The sequence below is a fragment of the Melozone crissalis genome, unplaced genomic scaffold (assembly GCF_028551555.1).
Source record: "Melozone crissalis strain CALT ecotype California unplaced genomic scaffold, PUWL_Pcris_2 ptg000057l_1, whole genome shotgun sequence".
NCBI lineage: Eukaryota > Metazoa > Chordata > Aves > Passeriformes > Passerellidae > Melozone > Melozone crissalis.
The window spans coordinates 7,194,990-7,216,152 of record NW_026535835.1 but is presented as its reverse complement, the minus strand read 5'-3'; the positions used below and the strand labels follow the sequence as shown (position 1 = coordinate 7,216,152).

The 21,163-nt window shown below is 43.6% G+C and overlaps 1 protein-coding gene across 3 annotated transcripts; it reads right to left on the bottom strand.

Annotated features, from left to right (window-relative positions):
* Positions 1 to 1,217: 1,217 nt before the first annotated feature.
* CRK (CRK proto-oncogene, adaptor protein) lies at positions 1,218 to 18,118 on the bottom strand. Of its 3 annotated transcripts, XR_008483784.1 has the most exons (4): positions 17,812 to 18,118; positions 10,303 to 10,838; positions 7,333 to 7,498; positions 4,531 to 4,615 (listed from the first exon to the last, which is right to left on the bottom strand). XR_008483784.1 is itself a non-coding variant. In XM_054287483.1 (3 exons), exons 1-3 carry the CDS (start codon positions 18,053 to 18,055, stop codon positions 4,478 to 4,480), a joined length of 918 nt encoding a protein of 305 aa, XP_054143458.1. In that variant the 5' UTR covers positions 18,056 to 18,118; the 3' UTR covers positions 1,218 to 4,477. The 3 variants fall into 3 exon arrangements, 2 of the variants coding, with proteins under 2 accessions (XP_054143458.1, XP_054143459.1); XM_054287483.1 differs by lacking the exon at positions 7,333 to 7,498 and having other exon boundaries at positions 1,218 to 4,615; XM_054287484.1 differs by lacking the exon at positions 7,333 to 7,498 and having other exon boundaries at positions 4,523 to 4,615; positions 10,473 to 10,838.
* Between the last annotated feature and the right edge of the window lie 3,045 nt (positions 18,119 to 21,163).

Genomic DNA, 21,163 nt, shown 5'->3' with positions numbered 1-21,163 from the left:
TGCACAATAAATTAAATTTGGATCAATTTAGGAATTTTTCTGTGGTCCTCGTGTTCAGCAGGCACTCAGGTTGCAGGGAGTTCAATAATATCAATACATCAGGACACTTCAGGCAGATTTAATTGCCAGAAGTGAGGTGCATTCTTGGTCCCCTTGCTAAATAATAGCATATTGTCTAAATACTTGAAATTCTTTCGAATGCACTCGTTACAGATGGCATTCAGATATTTGGAAATTGGTCAGGGATTTGGCAAAGCATGAGGAATAAACAGCCTAATCCAAGGAAATACAGCACAATTTGCTGATGCAATCCTTGCTTGCCCTTTGCCCCCTGAACTTTCACATTAATTCATTCAACCACTGCTGCAGCCAAACCCCACAGCTGAAAGGAGAGGGAATGGAAAAGGAAAAGCATTTTCTGCATGAGCCCTGTGCTCCATCAGCTCAGGGAGCTCTGCAAACACCAGGGCAAGGTGGAGCAGGAGGGGATGGCTGGCAGGGCCCTGGGGAAGGGCAGGCACAGCCTCTTCCTTTGGCTGCAGGGAGCTCTGAAATTCTCTCAGCTAATCTCATTAAAAGGCACCTTTGCAGTGGGTGAGCACTGGAGCAAAGCTGGGGGCTTCTACCTATGAAAAATTACACGTTTTTTCCATCTAGAGCTGACAGAATAATCTTTGCTGTGTGGAGACACACCAAGATTCTTATCCCTGGGGCCTAAGGGCCACTGTCCCCTTGCAGTTTTTAAGGAATAGTGTGGCAAAAGTAGCTTTAATGCAGATTGATGTTACAAGCATTGCTCCCCATGGGATTCTGATCCTGATTTTCTGTCCTTCAGCCCTTGACAGCACCTGCACACCCTGGCCTTTCACTGAATTAGTGCTCTCACACCACCACACATAAAAACAGCTCTTCTGAACCATTTGTAGACTCCTGCAGGAGATTCTTGCTGGTATTCATTTGTGTAACTTTGTGTTCACTGATATTTCTAAGAATATATAAACAGCTTTTTATCTTCCCAACCTTCCCATCCAAACAATCCCCAGACTATTCCCTGACACACTTGTCCAGGTAAAATTGAGAGCAAGAGCTACAAAATCTCATCTTAACATTCCTCACAAGTAATATTTGAAATGAGAATACACATTTCCCCCAACCCCTTGACTCATTTAATTACAGAAAGTCACCTTCTTTCAAAAAAAGCCATATTTTATTGTTTGATAAGTTAATTTAGTTACCTTGGTTTGTCTTATTTCTGTAGTGCTGTGTTTAATTATTTTCATACTAACATGGCAAATTAAAAATGGCCATACCCCCTCTATTTTTAATTATTACATGCAAGTACTCCAAGAACTGATTGAGAATGACTGAGTCAAAGTTTTGGCTATACTTTTATTTACTTCACGTACTATGAACATATACATTACATGCTACAAAAAAATAAAAAAGGACTTTAACTGTCAAGAAAGTGGATAGTGTTATAATACAATGGCACATGTTCATATTTTTCTTCAAACAGGTTTGGTTAGAATCCTTCCCCAAAACCATTAACAAAAAGGAAGTGTTCTGCTCTTAAAGATGATTAGAAATCTTTGCATTATTAACAAATACAATTCAAACAGATTAACAAGATTTAACCAGGTCATATATTAGTAAAAAGGCAGGGGCTTACCAAAATGAAATATATATTAAAAAACCATAGCAGCCAGTTGTACTTTTTAGTGTGATATAACGTGTAAATGCACCAGAAGAACACAGTGTAATTGAGCATTCTGCTTTCATGGTGTATTTCTAGAAATGATTATTCTAGTTCTAACACCTGCCTATGCACAAGAGACCAAAACCACAGCCAAGGAAGAGACAAAAGATTGTGACCAACATTCTGAGCAATGATTTTTCTGCACGCATTGGGAGAAGGGAGGGAACAAACAGCAGAGGATAAACAAAGGCCACAAAAGGATTTCCTCTACATGTTCATGGACATGGGTTCTACCTATTTGCCTTGAAGAGCCTGACAAGTTGAAATGTCTATTTTGTCCAAATTCATACTCCTTTCTATCACCTATGAAACAAAATCACATTTCAGCTTAGAACTGAAGAGTGGAAAACAGTTGCATTAATGTGTCAATCAGCTAAAAAAACTGCTTGACAAGAACTTGGGATTCTAGTGTAACAGCAGCTATTAAGACTCCTCTAGTTTCCTTATTTTGCTCTTTCAAAGTGTACAAATATTCACAATTTATACAGTCTTAACAAAACCACATCTACAAAGTTTGCAGGGAACTTGCTAGTTAATTCAATTAATGTCTTTTGTATTAAAAAGGCAAGGTTTGCATAATAAAACTTCCAGAAAAATGATCTTTTGGTATCTGAATTCCTGATTGGAAAGGTAGAAATATATGGGCTTTCATTAAGTGCAGTTGGCAAAAATCCTTCAGAACAGTGTCACTCTAATGGCACACTGTTTATTGTGTTCCTTTTGCAATACCCGAAGAAAAACATAAGCATATATGGGCTACTGAAAAACTCAGTATTAAGTCTGTTATTTATAGTGCAGCTGAACAGTTATAGTGAATATCAGGATCAGAGGAAAACAAATCAGCCTTAAAGAACTTGATGAGTTAGAGTTAGTTTCACAATTTTTTTGCCCTCAAAGTAAATTTTGTACTAAGCTAGAAGAGCTCTCACAATCACTGGCACGTCACCTTAACCAGAATAACAAACCAAGGTAGAACAGAGCTGCAATTCCTCATTTCCATTCTTACCCCACTGTCCCTGCTGTCAGTTTTTGACATTAATCCTCAGTAGTGTTCATGAGACTGGTGATGGACAAGTGTGATCAACATTAGTCCACAGAATTAACGAGTGCCCATAACCTGAACATTACTCAGACTTGCTGATGGATTAATTTTGAAGTAAAACAACTAGTACTTAAATAGAACAGAAATATTATAATTTCCAGCATGTTACAGAGTTCTGAGGTAAAGTGTTACCAGTATGGTTGTAGGGTTGGTGCCTTGCAGCAAAGGCCTTTGCAACCCATGAGCCTTGGGGTCACATGGTGTGAAGCAACCAAACCCAACAGTTTCAGTTTGATGCTATTTAGAAAAACCCTTCTGCATGGATTATACTGTAGTCAAAGTTACAAAATTTAGTTTGGTCACCAGAGTGCTGAGCTTGGAAAACAACCCAGGGTACAGGCAAGGGAGAGTTATTTCAGTGTTTAATTTCAGTTTACAAAACTTACTAAATCCATTCTGATTTATATTAGAGAAAACCAGATAATTAGAAGAACAGACTAAAAAACAACCATTAAGCAGTGCATAACCTGCCTACTCAATGCACTGATTTTCATCATGAGCTAGGAAGCCATATTTACTCTATTATGCCTTTTGAGAATCAATCCAGAAGCACACAATTATTTTCCATTAGTTTATTAAAAATAAAATCCTCATGAGTTCACTATCAAATATTTTACAGATGGGACTTAAACCAGAAGAGTCCCCAGACTCTTTAAAATAAAACTAATATTTGGTTTGTCAGTTCACCGTACTTGACACTGATTTGTACTGTAACAGTATTGTACAATATTGAAGAATTCTAGAAAAATTAAACTAACCCTACACAATTTAATTTTATTGGAAAGCAGTGTCAATATTTTAGTATATTTAGTGAATCAAACACTGCTTTAAAGCTACGTATTAAAGTGCTATGCACGTATTTTTCAGCACTGATATGGAGGTTTACACTTCCATAAGCCTTGTATTTGTGGATAAAAGGAGATACTGTGTGTTAATAAAAATCTTAAATTAAAATCAGCTGCTATGTTTGAAGCATCAACAGTACTGAAGAAATCAATCTAGTGTCCACAAGGTTCTAGAATTCTGAGGTTGATTGGATCTGTCATTTACCATGAAAATGGTAAGGATCTGTAAATCACAAGGCTGTGCCCAACGGGCCCTTGCCTCAGTCTGTGCTGTGCACAGCTAACTGACCATGCAGAGCACTGCAGAGAACCCAGGATGGAAAAAACACAGAGAGAGCTCCAGGATAAATTTGTGAAATTTCTATCAAGGTATTGAATTGTCTACGGTTGATCTTCATTGCCTGAGGAAGAAGCAACATAAGCAATGGGCCCGGAGAGAGCTATAAATGTTCTTTGAACATCTACAGCACTGCTGTCTCCAGCTGCTGCTGCTGGAAGGTCCAGGCTGCTGTGCATGTGGACATAAGCAGGCATTACAACCTAGAATCATGGCTAGTTCTGCCACTGGACACAGAGTTATCTACTGTCGTACCCTGAATTACATGACCCTTGCTTAAGGAATGGTGGTGTTGAGTCCCAGGGGTTTGCAGGTTATCAGAATGCTTATCCAAGCAATACCACTTGCAGCGTCGGTCCGAGCTTAGTCTTGATGGCATCTGCAATAAAAACAGGTTGAGATTGTTCCCATCTGTAAGAGCAACTGTTGAGCCACACTCAGCTGAAGTCCTCGTCAGGATTCTGTTGATCCAGCAGACGAACGTGTGTGAATGGAAAGTGACCACGTCTGCCATTACATTCTCCTTCCCACTGACCACTCATGTTAATCTTTGTGACCTTTACCAGCTCACCGACCTGTGGGGTAAGAAATAAACATGTTACAAACCAGAGACAGGGGCAGGATGAGCTGCCACCCCTCCCTGGTGTGCTTCACCCACGTGCACCAGATACACACCCAGAAAAAGCAGCTTTAGTCCTGACAGTGTCTGTGACACCAGCCTGCCCCAATGCCATTCACTCCAACAAAGTATATAAAGAAATGTGCCTAGATCAGGTGAGAACTACCTGAACTGAAGAGTCAGCAATCCAAAACCAACCTTTCCAAGTGTTCCTGGGACCTGCCATCAGGTGCTGTCCTGATAAATGTGCCTTGCTGGGCTGACAGAGGCCTGCACACTGCTGGGACTCCATCCAGAGCCCCATAAAACAAGGCACCTCTATTCCTACTTGCACCTGGACCAAGTGGACACTAACCTACAGGCTCAACTGCTCCTTAGTTTTGGAATCCCACCTTTCAAGCTGGAAAGTGGAGGAATATAATAACAATAATAATAACACACTTGTTATAATCTCTTCACAGATTATAACAAGTGTGTAAGAAGTGCCATAAGGCTGCTCTGTTCCTGCTCTGGACATCCACAGTCAGCCACTACCAAAGGCAAAGCCAGATGGCATTCCAGGCTTTCCCAGCATGGATTTCTCAGAGAAACAAATCCCACTGAATCACAGAATTGTTTAAGTTGGAAAAGATCTTCAGGGTCATCGAGTCCAAGCATTAACTCAGCAGTGCCAAGTCCAGCACTCATAGGAATAGTAAAGACAACAGATGCCTCTCCCACTTGCCCAGGAACACATCCCCTATTCTAATCTCCACCCTAATACTGCCAGCACCAATTCCAAAGGCAGCCTCTGTCACCCCCTGTGACACAGGGACACACTGCACAGCAGGCCCTTCCCCAGGCTGTGCAGGTAGCTCACACCAGGACACAAGTCTGGGTCTGACCAGTCCCCAGCTCTGTTCATATTTAAGGGCACTTCATTAAGTGGCACTCACACAACCCAAGGAAGCACAATTTACATTGTAGACACTCACTGCAGAGTTAATGAATGCACCACTGAAAAGCTGCCCACCCATTCTACCCCTCTGCAGAATTTTATCAATAATCTGATTTACAAGTAACGTACAACGGTTTTTAGAATTCTTCCCACATCACAGATGGAGGATGCTTTTGGGATAGATAGACTCTATTTTCTTTCACTAATACTGTAAATAAACTCTGAGGGTGTGGCCAAAGGCCTCGCTGCATTTCATCCAGAAATTCACTGAATATATAATTCACACAGATGCTCATCACTGTGTTCCAAATCCATCTAAAAGACAACCTCATTATTTGCACTTTCCAGGCAGCCAGCAAAGAACAAGGAAAACAATTTCAGATGTTACCAATCTCCATTAACTTTACAGGTTTTAATCACTTGAAATCTTTTGCCAGAACAGCTTTTAACAGTTCATAAATTCAACCCCTTTCATGGACATTTAATTAAGCTTCCCATACCTCTCATGATTACTTATCTGGTAATGAGAGGCCCGTTGGGACTCTTGCTGTAGCTTTATTTTTGCCTTTTGTAGTCATTAGTATAGACATTTTAATGAATCATATTTTGAAGAAAATCCTCTTATGTATTAGCTACAGGCAAAAAGAAGCCTTCCCCCAGTTCTGAATGCAAGCTTCAGCTCTTTAGGAATTTAATCATGCAGTTTGTATAATTTTGCTACTGCTAATAACCACTGGGGGGTTGTAGCAACAAAAATACTCTGCTGACCAAAACAATACATCAGCTATCATTTAACAAGGGTAAGATTCAATGTGACAATACTAGAAGTGGAAAATCTGATTTCCTAATCACAGCCATGACCAGAACAATGTCCCAGATAACTTCAAACTGCTTCAGACCTGGATAAAATCTACAGATCAGTGTTTAACCTCCAGCCCACTGGGAAGGGAAAAGCACCACTTGCACTGGTTTGGTGTTTTAAGACTGTGGGCCTGTGCTCTATCACACCTAATTAGTGTTCATTAGGGTTTCTCCTGGATGCCTTACAATAAACTCACCTGCAAAAGGTGGGTTCAACAGAGCAGTGACACAGTTACACTGTGGGGTGCTTGTGAAACTCCCCAGCTCCCCCAGCATCCTGTAGCTGGTTTTTGGTTCCAGGGGTGTTTCAGGGTCACTGCAGCCAAGGGACACTCAATTATGAATTCCCCTTACCATACAGAGCTACACTTGAAAGCTGCTTTTCAGTGATTGTTAAATGAGGAGACACCTCTGAGATCAAATATTCCTTTTTGGCCAGTAATTTCATTTAGCAGACACATTGATACGGTTTTTATTCTCATTTCATTTATATATATAAATCTTCTCATTCATTCTTATATATATCTATATATCTTTACATCTGCCAAAGCAGGACTAACTTGAAGCAAGCATGGACCATTTCACAAATGCTGCCTTAATAAAATGGCTCCATTAGATCCTGACTAACTGAAGGATCTTTCTAGATCTGCTTCAAACCTCTGCCTAGCAAGCTGCATTTCAACCACTCTCCTGAAGACAACATAGAGAACCCTTCCAAAAATTGGTTATTATTACAAGTGCTGAAGTTTTAAAACCTTTAGGCAAGGAGTGGATGCTGTCTCTGAATTCTCCTCACTTTCAGCATTGATTTATGGCCACATCAGTCCATAGTGCATCATCCCACCAAGCACAGCACCTCAGGAACAACACTGTACCCTGCTAGAAAGCCAGTTTTGTCTCAGTCTTCATCAGAAGCTTTAAAACTAAATATACCCCATATGCTTCAAAGCAAAACTGAAGGTTCAAGTGAAGACTTCTGTATGCTGTGGTTTTATTCCAAGTACTCCTCTTTGGTGAGGTCAGGGTGGCAGAGTTCTGCTACTGTTACAAAGAAAAAAAATAAATCGATCGATCTCAGAGTCATTCACCACACAGATCTTTCCTTTTCCTCCTCTATTTTCTCTTAAAATAGACTGAAAACTCCTTGCATAGGTCCAGTTACATGCAAAATAAATGTTAACTTCTCCTGCTGAATCTTTTCTCCATAATAGAGCACAGACTTTATTAGAACATCATCTGCTCTGATCCTCCTTCCCTGAACTCTTCAAAAGCATGTCAGGCTTAAAATAACAGAACAGCACAGATATTCTGTTTGCAGTTTGGGCAAAAACTGTTTGATGTTAAGAATCTATTTTTCTAAGAGAAGCAGTGGGATCCACCCCCTGCCATGAATATTGCCAGATTTAAGGATAAGAGTTTTCATTTGGAAAGAATCCCACTTGCTGTATTTATAAAGAGGTCTGGGCAAAAATGGCCTGATCAGATTTACATAATGCTCTCTACTAAGTTATCTAAGAAAGAGATCTCTAAATAAACAGAGAAGGAACACCATGAAGTGAAAGGGAATGTGGAGAAAGGAGACAACAAGAGACAGCACTTTGATAGACAGGATGAAGAAAAACTCGGGAGAAAATGAAATATTGCTTTTTTCCCTGTACAGACATTGAAAGCAACTCAGTAACATTGTGATTGGAAGTGATAAGAGCTGCAAAGCTTTGAAGGCCACTAGAAGCAGTGATAAATGGCTCACTTTTTAAAACTAAATGTTTGCAATATTACATACAGAATGAAGAACCACAAGTGCTATTGCATTTCTTAAATGGAGAGCAAGACAGGAATGTAACACCCTAACCAAGAGGGCCAAGGTGTCAACTGATAAATACTGAAGTAGTTTTAAGAGGCCCACAAAGGCCATTTCTGGACACCAGAAATCCCCTGTGGTCTCACAGCCAAGCTGAGCTGACACTTCTCAGCTGCCTCTCCCAAATCCTTCAGCTACTCAGCCTTTCCCATCAGTTAGTAAAAGACTCTAGAGGTGTAAGGTAGCTCAGAAAAGAGAGGTGCTACCCACAAAGCTGCTCTTCCTACAGCACTGCACTCTTGCCAGATCATGTGAGTTTGGTGAAGAGGATTGAACTAACCCAAGATCAGCCCTGGCACCCACAAGCTGCTCTCCAGCGTGGAAAGCATTTCCTTTCACTCTAAGTTGCTTATGGCCTGGATTAGCAGCATTTCCTCACCCTCCCTGTTTCACTCCATGCTCCCAAATCCTGCACTGGGCAGCAGTGTGGGGTTCTTTAGTGGAATAAAGTGTGAAGTTAAGGCTTAAGAGAATGCAAAATTCGGAAAGAAAACCAAAAGGGTTTGCTAAATATGCCACAACAGTATCCAGAGGCTCACAACCAATCTAACATCTGGTGATTACAACAGTCTGCATTCAGGAATCTTCCCAAGCTCCAGGGGGTAACTGGGTGGAAAGGGTGAGAAAAAGGAGAGAGACAGCATTTCAACCTTTATGAGAGTTTGAAGGGTAAAAATCCTCACATTTCCCCAAAATCTGGTCAGTTTACATGAATTTCTATACCTGCTTCTCAACCTAAAATTATTCAGCCCTATAACAGAATGGGCAGCAACTCAGAGTGTATCTCCTACCTACATGGGAGAGATTTCCCACCTGCCAGGCTGCACATCAGTGATCCACCTGCAGCCTGTGCTGCACCTCCCACTTCTGCACCACACACACCTACAGCTACCAGGTCCCTCAAGTCCTGGAGTGCCTCCTGTGCTATGCACAATTACACAGAGAATTTGAGAGTGCAGAGGAGATGCTCTGACTCAGCACAGAAACTGTTTTTTCCCAAGTACTTAAAATGTTATATAAACAGGAAGTCAATTAGGTATCAGGAAATTCCAGAGCCTCTGGCTCAAAGAAAGCCTAGATTAAAGGATACAATTTACATATCCTAAGGCAAAGGTCTGCCACAGGGAATACCTTAGTCTCAATTTCCTCAAATGTAACTTGGGGAGAACTATCTGATGTGGAGAGATGGAGCACTCCAGTCACCTTTTTAAGAGGAAAAAAGACAAATCAAAAAGGGCCTGTGCAATTACTTGATCCTGTCAGGAAGTGAATCAACCTGGGGAAAACTCGGTGCTTTACTACAAACCCTGCTCCATCAATCACTGCTTTCTACCAGACTAACAAACTGTGGTGTGAACAAGTGTTATTGCATTGCTTATCAATCACTGCTTTATACCAGACTAACAAACTGTGGTGTGAACTGTGAAATGCTCCTGCCTCAAGCCTAAATCCAGAGTAATCTGCTTGAGGTGATGTTACAATTAAATTCTGTGTGTGATCATCATCTCAGTCCAGGTAATTTCAAAGTGTAGCAATGTTTCCACTGATTGCTTTAAAAGTGCTGACACACTGGGGAGAAAAAAATGCCCAACACAACACAAACCAACAAACAACCCAGCACACCTTGTACAGATTGTGGTGAGGCACACAACAGCAAACACAGGTTCAGACATACAATTTATGAGCTGCTCCCTCTCCCTCCCCCCAAAATAAACATTTCAGAGCTGAAAACATGGATGGGGAAACACTTATGTTAGTGATGGTTGACAACAGACACAATACTGGTTCAGTAGCCTAATAATAATCAACAATAATCTAATTTACAAGTGACTCGAGTCACTCATTTTATCCATAACTTATTAACGATGACATAAAACCAGTATTACAAAGCTTTTCCCTTTCTCATTCCTCCAAAACTACCACGTGAGCGAAAGGGAAATCCCTTGAACAGATCTCTTCCTTCTACATTTTGCCCATTATGTACCTCCAAAGCCAAGGCTGTCTTGTCGTAGGCATTAGGGACTCGCTTCTGGATAACCCGGGCATAAATGGGGCCATTCTGGAGGTTAGGGAGCGGAGTGTTGATGCTGGGCTGGGCATAGGGCCCTGGCTCCGGCCCACCCAGTGGTTGTGGGTGGGAACTATCCTGGTTACCTCCAATCAGAGTGGGGACTGAAGCAGAGGAAGGTCTATACTTCTCGACGTAAGGAACGGGAATCATTCCCCTCTTCCCTTCGCTGTCTTCTGCGTTCCACCACTGCTCTTCAGGCTTATCCCGGATTCTCAGGATGTCTCCTTTCTTAAAGGGGAGATCTTCCTCATCATTGCCATTAAAGTCAAAGAGGGCTCGCACATACTCGGCCTCCTCCTGCCTGAGGATGACCCCGCTATTCTGCCTCAAGCGCGAAACCGGTTCTATCAAGGTTGTAGTGTCCAAATAGTGAATTTTGTAGAATTCCAGTAAAGATGGCAAAGAATCAAACTCTTGGTCACCTATTCGAAATCTGGTGGGATTCGACCCTGAAAAGAGAAGGCAACATGTCAAGGAGAGCATTGAAACTACAAATCAAACATTTGAGAAGACAAATACATTCAAACTGAAGTATTTCAACAACGAATTTGATCACCTTGACATATCATATTCATATCATATTCAGCTTTTCTGAACATTTTCAATCAAAGGCAGCATTGTCATTATCATGAGTACAAGATTTTTTAAAAAGATTTTGTCAAGGAAGGAAAAGAAATTCTTTGGCACCACCAAACTTCCCTAATTATGATAAAAATATCTTTGTTTCTTTCAGTATTATATGGACCCAACAGATGAAAATGTTCAGTACATCAGGGTTTCTAAGGAAAGAGAATGCAAAATTCAGGTCCAGTTCAATTCAACAATTCTCCTGTTTTACGCTCTAAATATAGGAAGTAAATTTTGGTACCATTTCAAGGAAATTTTTTTTTTAACTCTCTTCTGCTGTTCAGATCTATTTCCAAAGAGCAACACTGCAATAAGGGTTATTTACCTGTTGTAACACCTTGGGTTCAAGGCATGGACACTACAGAAAACTGCTTTGCACAGCAGCCAACAAGTGATGTCGAAGAGCAAATAAAGTTATTTTTCATTTTGATAAAAGGTACCAGTAAAGACAATTATCTCCATTCTATGCAATGCAAAGCAACAACCTATATTTTCATAACAGGAATGACTCAGCCTTTTAATCTCACGTCTTGTAGCTTCTTTGCCATGTTTGTCAGATGGAGCCTAAGCTATAAATCCAAACCTCAAATACGCTGGAATACAGATGATGCTCACATCCAAGCCATTACAAGCATCACTACAAGTGCAGAATATCCATTTCCAATCTGTGTGCTGTGCTCTTTTTTTTCCATTTTATGTCCTTCAGGCTCAGCTGGGGAAAAACACACACATGATGTTCTATTTCCACCATGCCCCATGCCACCAGCTATGGGAAGAACTGGGGAAGGCTGGGGGAAGGGAGTGCAGATGAAAAGATTTATACTTTAATGAGTAACTCTTTTAGCAAGACAGAGATGCTTACTTTGCAAGTCTGTTTTCTCTGCAGGGAATATCTAACAGTCCCAAGTCTTAGCTCTGGAGTACAAAGCTAGCAGAATCTTTCAAGCTGTCACTGATCCAAAACTCCCTGCAAAGTAGCACTGTCAGCATGGAAAGCTAATGTTACAACAAGTTCTTTCAGGAGGGCAGAAAGGGGTTCTAAGAGAGAAAAGGGCAGATTCAATGAGACCAACACCCGAGAAATGAGTTCTGAAGTATCCTGAAGGAACAGCAGCATTAGTGGGGCTGCTTAAAGGAAATCCGAAGGAGCAGAACTAAGTCATTGCAAAAAGCATGTTTGCATGCTCTAACAGCCCTGAAAGGCTCTCTAAAGAAATGAATACAAACACAGTGAGCCAAAACCCAAAAGCAATAGCCTTGAAAAACTGCAAAAAAAAACCCCCTCAAACTGGCATCACCAGAGATAAAGGAAGTTAATGTAATTATCAGTGAGAAAAGTGAGCCCAGCATGGGAAGAGATTTAAGAATCCATCATATTCTCCCACAGTGTAATGCTGAGAGGATGCAAAACCCCCTCAAGTTTTGTTGCTGAGATGTAACATAGAGCTCTAGACTTGGCCAGAACCCTGGAATTTCATCCCAGTGGCACTGTCAGCTCTGTGGGCTCCCAGGACAGGAATTCGGCTGGACAGGCAGTGTGCCTGCACCACTTCAAACAGCTCAGTGGGAAACAGGGAATGCTGCACTTCACTAGAGGTAGAAGTGGGGAACACAGCAGTTTTCAGACCAACCTGGTGACAGAAATAAGCACAAATATCTAGCACTATTTTACCTTTAGCTTTAAGGATCAAACTTGACATCTGAGCAAAAAGAAAAAGTCATGGGAACTTTAAGAGCAGGGCAGCAAAGCTCTTTGCAACCCATATGGAGAAGACTGAGTCTCAGGGAAGTTCACTGACATGGAACTTATTTCACATGACAGAAACAGAGATCCTGAAACACCAATTTACCTCAGTGAAACCTGCTACAAGCTGACTCAGCCAGGGGGCTGAGCTCTGTCAGCAGTGTGGGATTCACTGAGAAATCTTCACAGGTCACAGGAAATGAGCAGTTCATCAGTAACATTCATCAGCCTGGTCAATCTTCAATCTCCACCAGGATGAACAAGGCATTTTGGAGTGTCTTTTTTTCCTTTGGAACAGGTTCACCCTCTTGAATTAATGCACAACAGCCTGAGGGACCTGCCAAGTGTACCTGAATACAAGTTGGACTTTAAAAAGAAAAGTTCTCTGGAACATTATGTACAGAGGAGTGACAGAAATCACTGTACTGAATCCTGGAAAATCAGATCCTAAGTGGTGTTTTGTAGAGCTGAACAACAGCCAGAGGACACAGACCCTCCAAATTCTGGGATCAGAAAGATCAATGCACTCCTTGAAGGGACAGAGAGAAAAGCATCAGAAAGGAGAGATGTCACCCTCCCAAAGACCACACTGCCAGAAAATCACCTGCACTTCTGATGCTTTTCTTTTAAAAAATGTAATGTGGCTACAGAAGATCTAGAACAAGAAATCTACAAACTTAATCTAAATTTATCATCAATTAATATCAAGGCAGCAATCTCATAATCATCGGGATAACTTTAATAGAAGACTCCTAAAATTTAGCTAAAACAGGCATAAAAAGGTCAGCATAGTTCAAAGTCACAGGTGGTAAAATGCAGATTGGAAATAAAATACAACTCCACCTTCCCAAGCAAGTGGAAAACTTTCCATCAGTTTAAATCTTTTGTGGATCTGAACCAAGTGATGTTCACATGCAGTGGGGAAATCATTGCACTCCCTACAGGCTCCTGAGTTTTGTCATTCCCTGGTACAAAGAAATTCACAGATTAACAGATTTCAGAGGAATTCTTCAGCCTCTTATTTGAACTGTGACACTGCTCATACCTGCAGGCCAATGGAATAATTCAGGCAAGATCTAACAAAGAAAAAGTTACAGGAATAAGGTGAGCGGGGTGTTTTGGGGAATAAGAGCAGTTTTCCTTCATGATCCTGGGATTCCTCTGGAAGGCACAAGCCTGAGCAGCACAGTGAGCACATCTTCTGAGGGCTCCCAGAAGAGCACAAGCATGGAAAGGTGAGTCCTCTGTCACTTCCTGTGAAAATTGGGACACCTGAGTACAGGAAATTCTCTTTCTGCAGTCTGGCACAGCTGGACAAGCTGCTCAGGGAGGACCTCCAACACCAGCACAGCTCAGCTGAGCAAGGTGAACTTTTTGAATGAGAAGCACAAAGGGCTGAGTATCCTCTTCCTTCCTCCATCTCCACTAACATCACTCCAGCCATCTCAGGATGCCACAAAAGGTGAGGAAAGAGTTCAAATCCAAAGGGTCCCACAACTGAAGAACGTTTCAAACCTGGCTCATATCAGTTCTCTGTTTATGATGCACATTCCCTCCTGTCACAGCCCTGTGACACTGAGCTGCCTTGTGTCAGTCTGGGGAAAAGTGCTGGTGTGTGTTTTAAATATTGCCCAGATCCTGGGGATCAGGGCTATAAACCACCCAATATTCTGCTGGTTGGGCGGGTGGTGAAAGCACAGAGCAACTCCTCACCTTCTCAGGGGGTTTGCATTTCTCCCTTCACTCCAATTGTGTCAATAGGGAGCTTTCTCTTTATTCCCAAGCTTTGGAAACTTTTCCTTCACAGAAATACAGGTCTTTATTTTTACATCTAGTTTATTCTGTAAGGGTGGCTCCCTTTCCCAATTCAGTGTGTTCAGGGCCAGAAAAGCTGTTCTTATCAGCCAGAGCAGCAGTAAGACACCCCAGTGATGTCAGCCACTTCCTCCTGGAGCAGATGGGAACTGGGCTCTGGAGGCACCACATTCCAGCCCTTGTGCTTTCCCCACCCCCTCAGGGACACCTCTTTTCCTTGTTCTCAAGTACCTTCCTACTCATGCTGAGCAGAACAAATAAACCCCATGAACACCCTATAAAAACATAAAACTCCATTGAGTGGAAGAGCTCTGAGCACACCAGGAAAACATTCACTGAGGAGCAACACTCATTTCTGATCACTGCACTCATCATTTACAGATCACAGGATAACAGCAGATGTCTAATACAGCACTTTATAAAGTTACAACTAGTTTGCATTTCAATATATTTTTATCCCAATATAAAAATGAAAATAAAACCAAAACCCAAGCATCAGAGTTAAGCCACTCTGCTCACACATGCCTAAAGCCACCTCACCCAGGGCTGAGTGTGGGTATCCTTCTGTGAGGATTCTGTGATTCCAGGAAGTTCAGTCACAATGGAAGTGATTTAGAAAAATTCAATTCAGAATCCTGGAATTTTATCTGTCATATTTGCAGAATTCAGTCAGACATTATAAGGCTTCTGTCTTTACAATGCTGCACTCTCAACAGAGAGCATTTCTATCTTTAGGTATTTCAGGCATTTTTTAGTGCATATCACACATTTTTACCCCAAGCCCCCATGTCACATCATAAACACATGATGTATTTAATATTTCCTCTGCTGTCCATCACCATGCTAATGCCTGCATGGAGCACTTTGTCTTGTTTGGGATTTCTTTAGCCATTACTGTGATACCTCATCACAAATGATCCATTTCCACTGAAAACAGAATGTTTTTCTTTCCCATAATTCAGTGATTTATCCTATTTTTTAACATCCTTTAGACATTCCAGGAAGATATAAAAAATTCTGTTCAATTCTTTTTTCTTTGTTGAAAAATCACCTTCAAGAAATTAGAAACTGCAGCATCAGTCAAAAGGTCAATTTAACAAAGAGTTTGCAAGTTTACTTTCTACTCCAGAAATCAGAAAAGGTATCATGTTTTTGTGACATTGTGGTTTTTAGGGAAGCCAGAGCTCCTCATCTCATTCATTCTGTGCTGAGAGCAGCCAGGAATTTCACAGACACTGAGCAGCCCAACACAAATCAACCCAAGAACCCAATCTGGAATATTCCAGTTTCCCAAAGAGACCTGTGCATTTGCCAAACAATAAATTGGTAAAAAAATTATACCAAAATTAAACTAAAATATAGTGATTTTGTTTTTCCTAATGTTTTAACTTGGCCACAATAAATAAGCAGGACAGTTTGCAAACATTTAACTCTTTTCACTGCATTAGCTTCTTAGCTTCCCTACCCAAACACAGAATCATCTTCAATCTTCTACTGTTTTCACCTCCCTTCCACTGCAGAACAACCTCCCACTTATTTTCTTCTGGAAGAGCACCTTAATTACACTTGGGAGTATAATTCAATGTACACCTCCCCAGCACCTTCTTTGGTTGGAGTGTGAAGGCAGCAGCATCAGCATGGAGGCAAGATTTAATTAAAATTACTGAAATCAGCGTGGGAGTGTCTGTAGTGCAGCAGTGATGCATCACCCCTCCCCAGAACCTCCAGGGGACAAATAAAAAGGAGACCAACCAAAACATAATTATACTTTTCCAGATATATTAAGCCTACTGTGGCACCAGCTTACACAGCTACTCTTTTAAAACGGAAGAGAATTACAAGGTACTTCATGATTTTAACCAAAGCCAGCCCACAGAATGCCACAAATGTCACTGGGCTTAGGATGTAACTCAAGGAAAAAGTCAGGATGGCTGTACTGAAGTGATGCCACTGTGTTTCCAGAGATGAGTTGCTCCCCAAAAAACAACAGCCCAGAAGTGACAGACACTCATGAGCCAGTGTTTTTCACTGTCTTTAAAATCCAATTAGGTTGGATTCACAACAAAGCATCCTGGTGACTGACTCTGCTCCACACAACACCAGCCATCCTTGTCAGCAATTACAGCACCAAACTTCTGCCTGCACACACAGAGCAACAGGAACCCACCACGTTCTGACCCCCACAGCAGCAATAAATTCCATTTCCAGCTGAATTCAGCCACATTTAACTTCTACCTGTGGAGCTCTGTGACCTGAGTGCACCGTGCAGCTCCAGGAGGTTCCTGGCACAAACAGGATCAGTTTAGACTTTCCCCATTTTTCCAATCTGAAATGCTTCCCCTGTATGACAGTGCAAACCTACTGGCACTAATCTTGTTTTCTCTCGGATTATCTCCTTAGTCAAACACTCTGTGCAGAGACTGAAAAATAAAACAAGTCTTGTTATATCTTTCCACCACTAGTCTCCTATTCCACCCACAGACCTACACCACAGTGTCTCCATCTACTTTCTGCCAAATAAATTCACCAAATCTCTTATTACACAGGTTTAGTATTATTAAAAATTATCTAGTGGCTCCTTGCAGACGTGCTAATCACATATCCACATCATTTTTGCAAGGATTAATATCCAAACTCGAGCAGTTCCAGCAGAGGGACACCAATGCCTTTGGACTGCACATTCTGACACATCCAAGGGTTCTGCACTGCTGGGGTTTACTTGGACTAAACACCAAAAATTCTGCTTCTCCCTCTGGCACAATCGGCAGTGTGTTGTTTTCATTATTACATGTTCAGCTGATGAGAAATAATATCAAACTTCTCCTTTCAGGGGGAAACAAACTGAACTTCACATCTGATTTCAAGAAACCATTGCCTTTACATCCTGAAGAGTTCCCACCACTCAAACTCGAGCTCAGCCTCCCTGATAACGCAAAACTGCCTTGTCAGAAGTCAGACTTTGGAGATGACACTTGCACAGAACCACCTCCCGGCTGAGATAACACGGGAAATCTATGAATTATCGCTAAGGGGGCCAGGAAAACAAAGAGGTGCGAGGCTGGAGCTGTGGCACAGAACGGCAGGTGCGGACACGGCTGTGCTCGGGCAGCGGCCGCAGCTCCGAACGCGGCTTAACTCCAGCACAAAGCGCTCCAGCCTGCGAACACCGCCCGGCGGAGCCGCCCCGGCTGCCCTGCCCGGGGCTGCGGGCACCGCCGGCCCTGGGGGTCACTCACCCGGGGCCCCGGGGCCCTCGCCGCCGGACCGCCGGGCTCCCGCCGGCCCCAGGCTGTTGACGATGTAGTGCGAGACGCGGGAGCTCTCGGACACCGACAGCACGAAGTCGCCAGGGATGGTGCTGGAGTCGCGCACCAGGAAGGTGCCGTGGCGCTGGCCCTGCAGCAGCGATACGGCCTCGCCGCGGCTCAGCCGGCCCCAGTACCAGCTCGCCCGGTCCTCGGAGTCGAACTGCCCGGCCATGGGGGCCGCGCTCCTCCCCCGACCGCGGCCGCCGCCGCCCGCGGAGCCGCTCAAAATGGCGGCCCCGGCCTGACCTCACCTACCGGACGTGACCGCACACGGGGAGCCCTGACGTCATCTCCCCGCGCGGGCGGGGTCCGTGTGAGGGCGGCTGGGAGGGGGAGGCGGGAACGCGCTGTGGGGACCGGGAACGGCCGGTGAATCCCGGCATCGATCGGGCTGGGAGACGCCGCCGTAATCAGCGAGTCCGACCCGGTACCGGACACCGCCTTCTTAACCACACCGGAGTGCCGCGTCCGGTCGTTTCTTGAACACCTCCGAGCGCGGTGACTCCGCCACATCCCTGGGCAGCCTTTCCAATGACCTTCTCTGGGAAGAAGTTCCTCCTGATGTCCAGCCTTACCCTCCCCTGACACAGCTTGAGGCCGTTTCCCCTCATCCTGTCCCTTGGGAGCAGAGCTCGACCCCCACCTGGCTCCAGCCTCCTTTCCAGCAGTTGTGGAGAGCCAGAAGGTTCCTGCTCCTTTTCTCCAGGCTCAGCTCTCCTGGCTCCCTCAGCCTCTCCTGGTGCTCCGGATCCTCCCTCAGCTCTGTTCCCTTCCCTGGTCATGCTCCAGCCCCTCGATGTCCTTCCTGAACTGAGGGGTCCAGAACTGGACACAGCGCTTGAATGTGGCCTTGCCAGTGCCCAGCACAGGGAGGGCACAGGGGGACAAGACAATCCCTTCCCTGGCCCTGCTGCCACACCATCCCTTGCCTACAAAGATGGGGAAGGTTCTGGAGACAAAGCCTTATGAGAATGGCTTTCTGGTCACTTGGTTTGTTCAAACTGGAGAAGAGGAGACTGAAGTCAGACCTCATTATGATCTTCAACATCCTTCTGAGGGACAGCACCAACCTCTGCTCTGTGACCAGGGACAGGGAAGAGCAGGAGCTGTGCCAGGGCAGGCTTAGGTTGGATTTTAGGAAAAGGTTCTTCCCTAGAGGGTGCTGGGCACTGCCCAGGCTCCCCAGGGAATGGGCACAGCCCCAAGGCTGCCAGAGCTCCAGGAGGGTTTGGACAGCACTCCCAGGGTTGTCCTGGTACCTGCTCTGGTATTGTTGGGATGTTTGTGCAGGGCCAGGAGTTGGAATAGATGATCCTTGTGGGTGCCTTCTAGCTCAGTATATTGTGTATATTTTCATCTGTACATTGAAGCCTGCAGCTCACTGTGTTTTCCTTCAGGACTGTGCCAGCAGCTTCTCTCCTCATCTTCCCTGCCAGCCACATATTCCCACCCCATGGCTGTGCCAGCACAGCTTCTTTTCATGGCATTACACACTGAATTGGGCCAACGAGCTGTTCTGGGTTAAAAATAGCCCTGTGAAAGAAAAAGTTTTCTTTTATTCAGGCAGTTCACTGACTGCAGTACCACAGAGGTCTGCCACAGCAAAGAGCTTAAGTTCCACTGGTGCCACAGAAGAACCATGTGTGTGTGGGCATGCACAAATTAAGAGTTATATTTGTGAGAAAAAAATCAATATTTACCACTTTTAGACTGTTCTCCAAGATCTCTAAAATGCCAGAGTAGTATGTGTCAATGTGTGTAGAATTCTGCTCCAGCTCTGCTCAGTTCTGTGAGCTTTTTTCCAGAAAGGAATGTGCTTTTTCAACTGTGTGTTCTCCCTGTGGCAGCACTTGCATAAACAATGTTAGAGCACAGCTGTCCCTGACTGTGAGGGTGCTGTGCTCCTCCCTGCACCCAAAATCCTGCTTTTTTTAGGGCCCTGGAGCTGTGTCCTGGATGGGACTCTGGCATTGTGTCAGGTCCCCAGGGCTGTACTAACCTCCATAACATCCCAGTGAGAAAATATTCTGTCTTACAGGTGGGGAGCCTGTGGATTCATCAAATTCACAGGAAAACACCAGGTGCTTGATTTCAGCCTCACAAATGCACATCCTTCCTCTGCTGATGCTGTTCTCTCTCCAGATGGACTGGAGCTAGGAGGAGCCCTGATCCATTTGGAAGTCAGTCCCTGGTGATGTGTGGGGTTTGCTGGCCAGCTGCAGGGATAGCACACACACTTCCATGGGTTTTTCACAGGTTTGAAAAGCTGCAGATCCTTGTTGAGAGCCCAGGACGGCAGGAGAGTTAAATCATATCCGCAGGAACACGCGTCCTTTCTGTTCAGTGTTCACAGACCTCAAACAAACAAACAAACAAACAATTCTTTATTAGGGCAAAATTCACCATTTTTCTGACTCCTACCAGACCTCTGCAAAAAAGTCTCTTTTTTTTTTTGCAGACTGTTCTTTTTTCCCCTCCCTTCCCGGTCCCCATCTCCCGTTTTCAGCCGATCCCAGAACTGCGGGAATTGGTGTTTTCCATCAGGTTTTCGTTTTGCTTTTCGCTCACGTTGGGAATTCTGTTGCATGAGCTCTCTCTGGTGGTCAAAGCCGGGAAACCAATAACGCTCCTGCCCTAAATCGCTCTTGTGAGTGTTTTCATGCTGGAATGATTTCATAGGATCTTGGAATAGTTTGGGTTGGAAGGGACCTCGCAGATCATCCAGGTCTGACCCCCGGCTGTGGACAGGGACACCTCAACTAAGGCAGAGCTCCATCCAACCTGGCCTTGATCACTTCCAGGTTATCCACAACTTCTCTCCTACAGTCACTTTCTCACCTTCATTATTTGTAAAAGCCTTTCCTTACTTAGCATTTCTGACAATTACTGGTAACCTTTCCCAAATTTCTTTTTTCCTCCCCTATTTAAACACTGCATCCCTCAGTGGTTTATTACCCTCACCCCATCCCTGCTGCACAAAGGCTACAACAAGGCAGAGCCCTTCTGCTTCCTACAAATTTGAAAACAATTAACATGAATTTTAAGAATTTTTCACAGGCAGAGGGATTGCAGGAATGTGAAAGAAAAACAAAGCTCTGGGACACAGTCTCAGAAGAATAAAACTAAATCAGCTTGAAATGCTGAAGAATTCACTGTTAATTACAAGATCCTGAAAGGAATTACAAAATATTGTGAAAACATTCTATTCACTCACCTAGCAGTAAAAAGCCCCACTGGTACCCAGGTTTAGTTTCCCTCTCCTGATTTTATTGTCCCTACC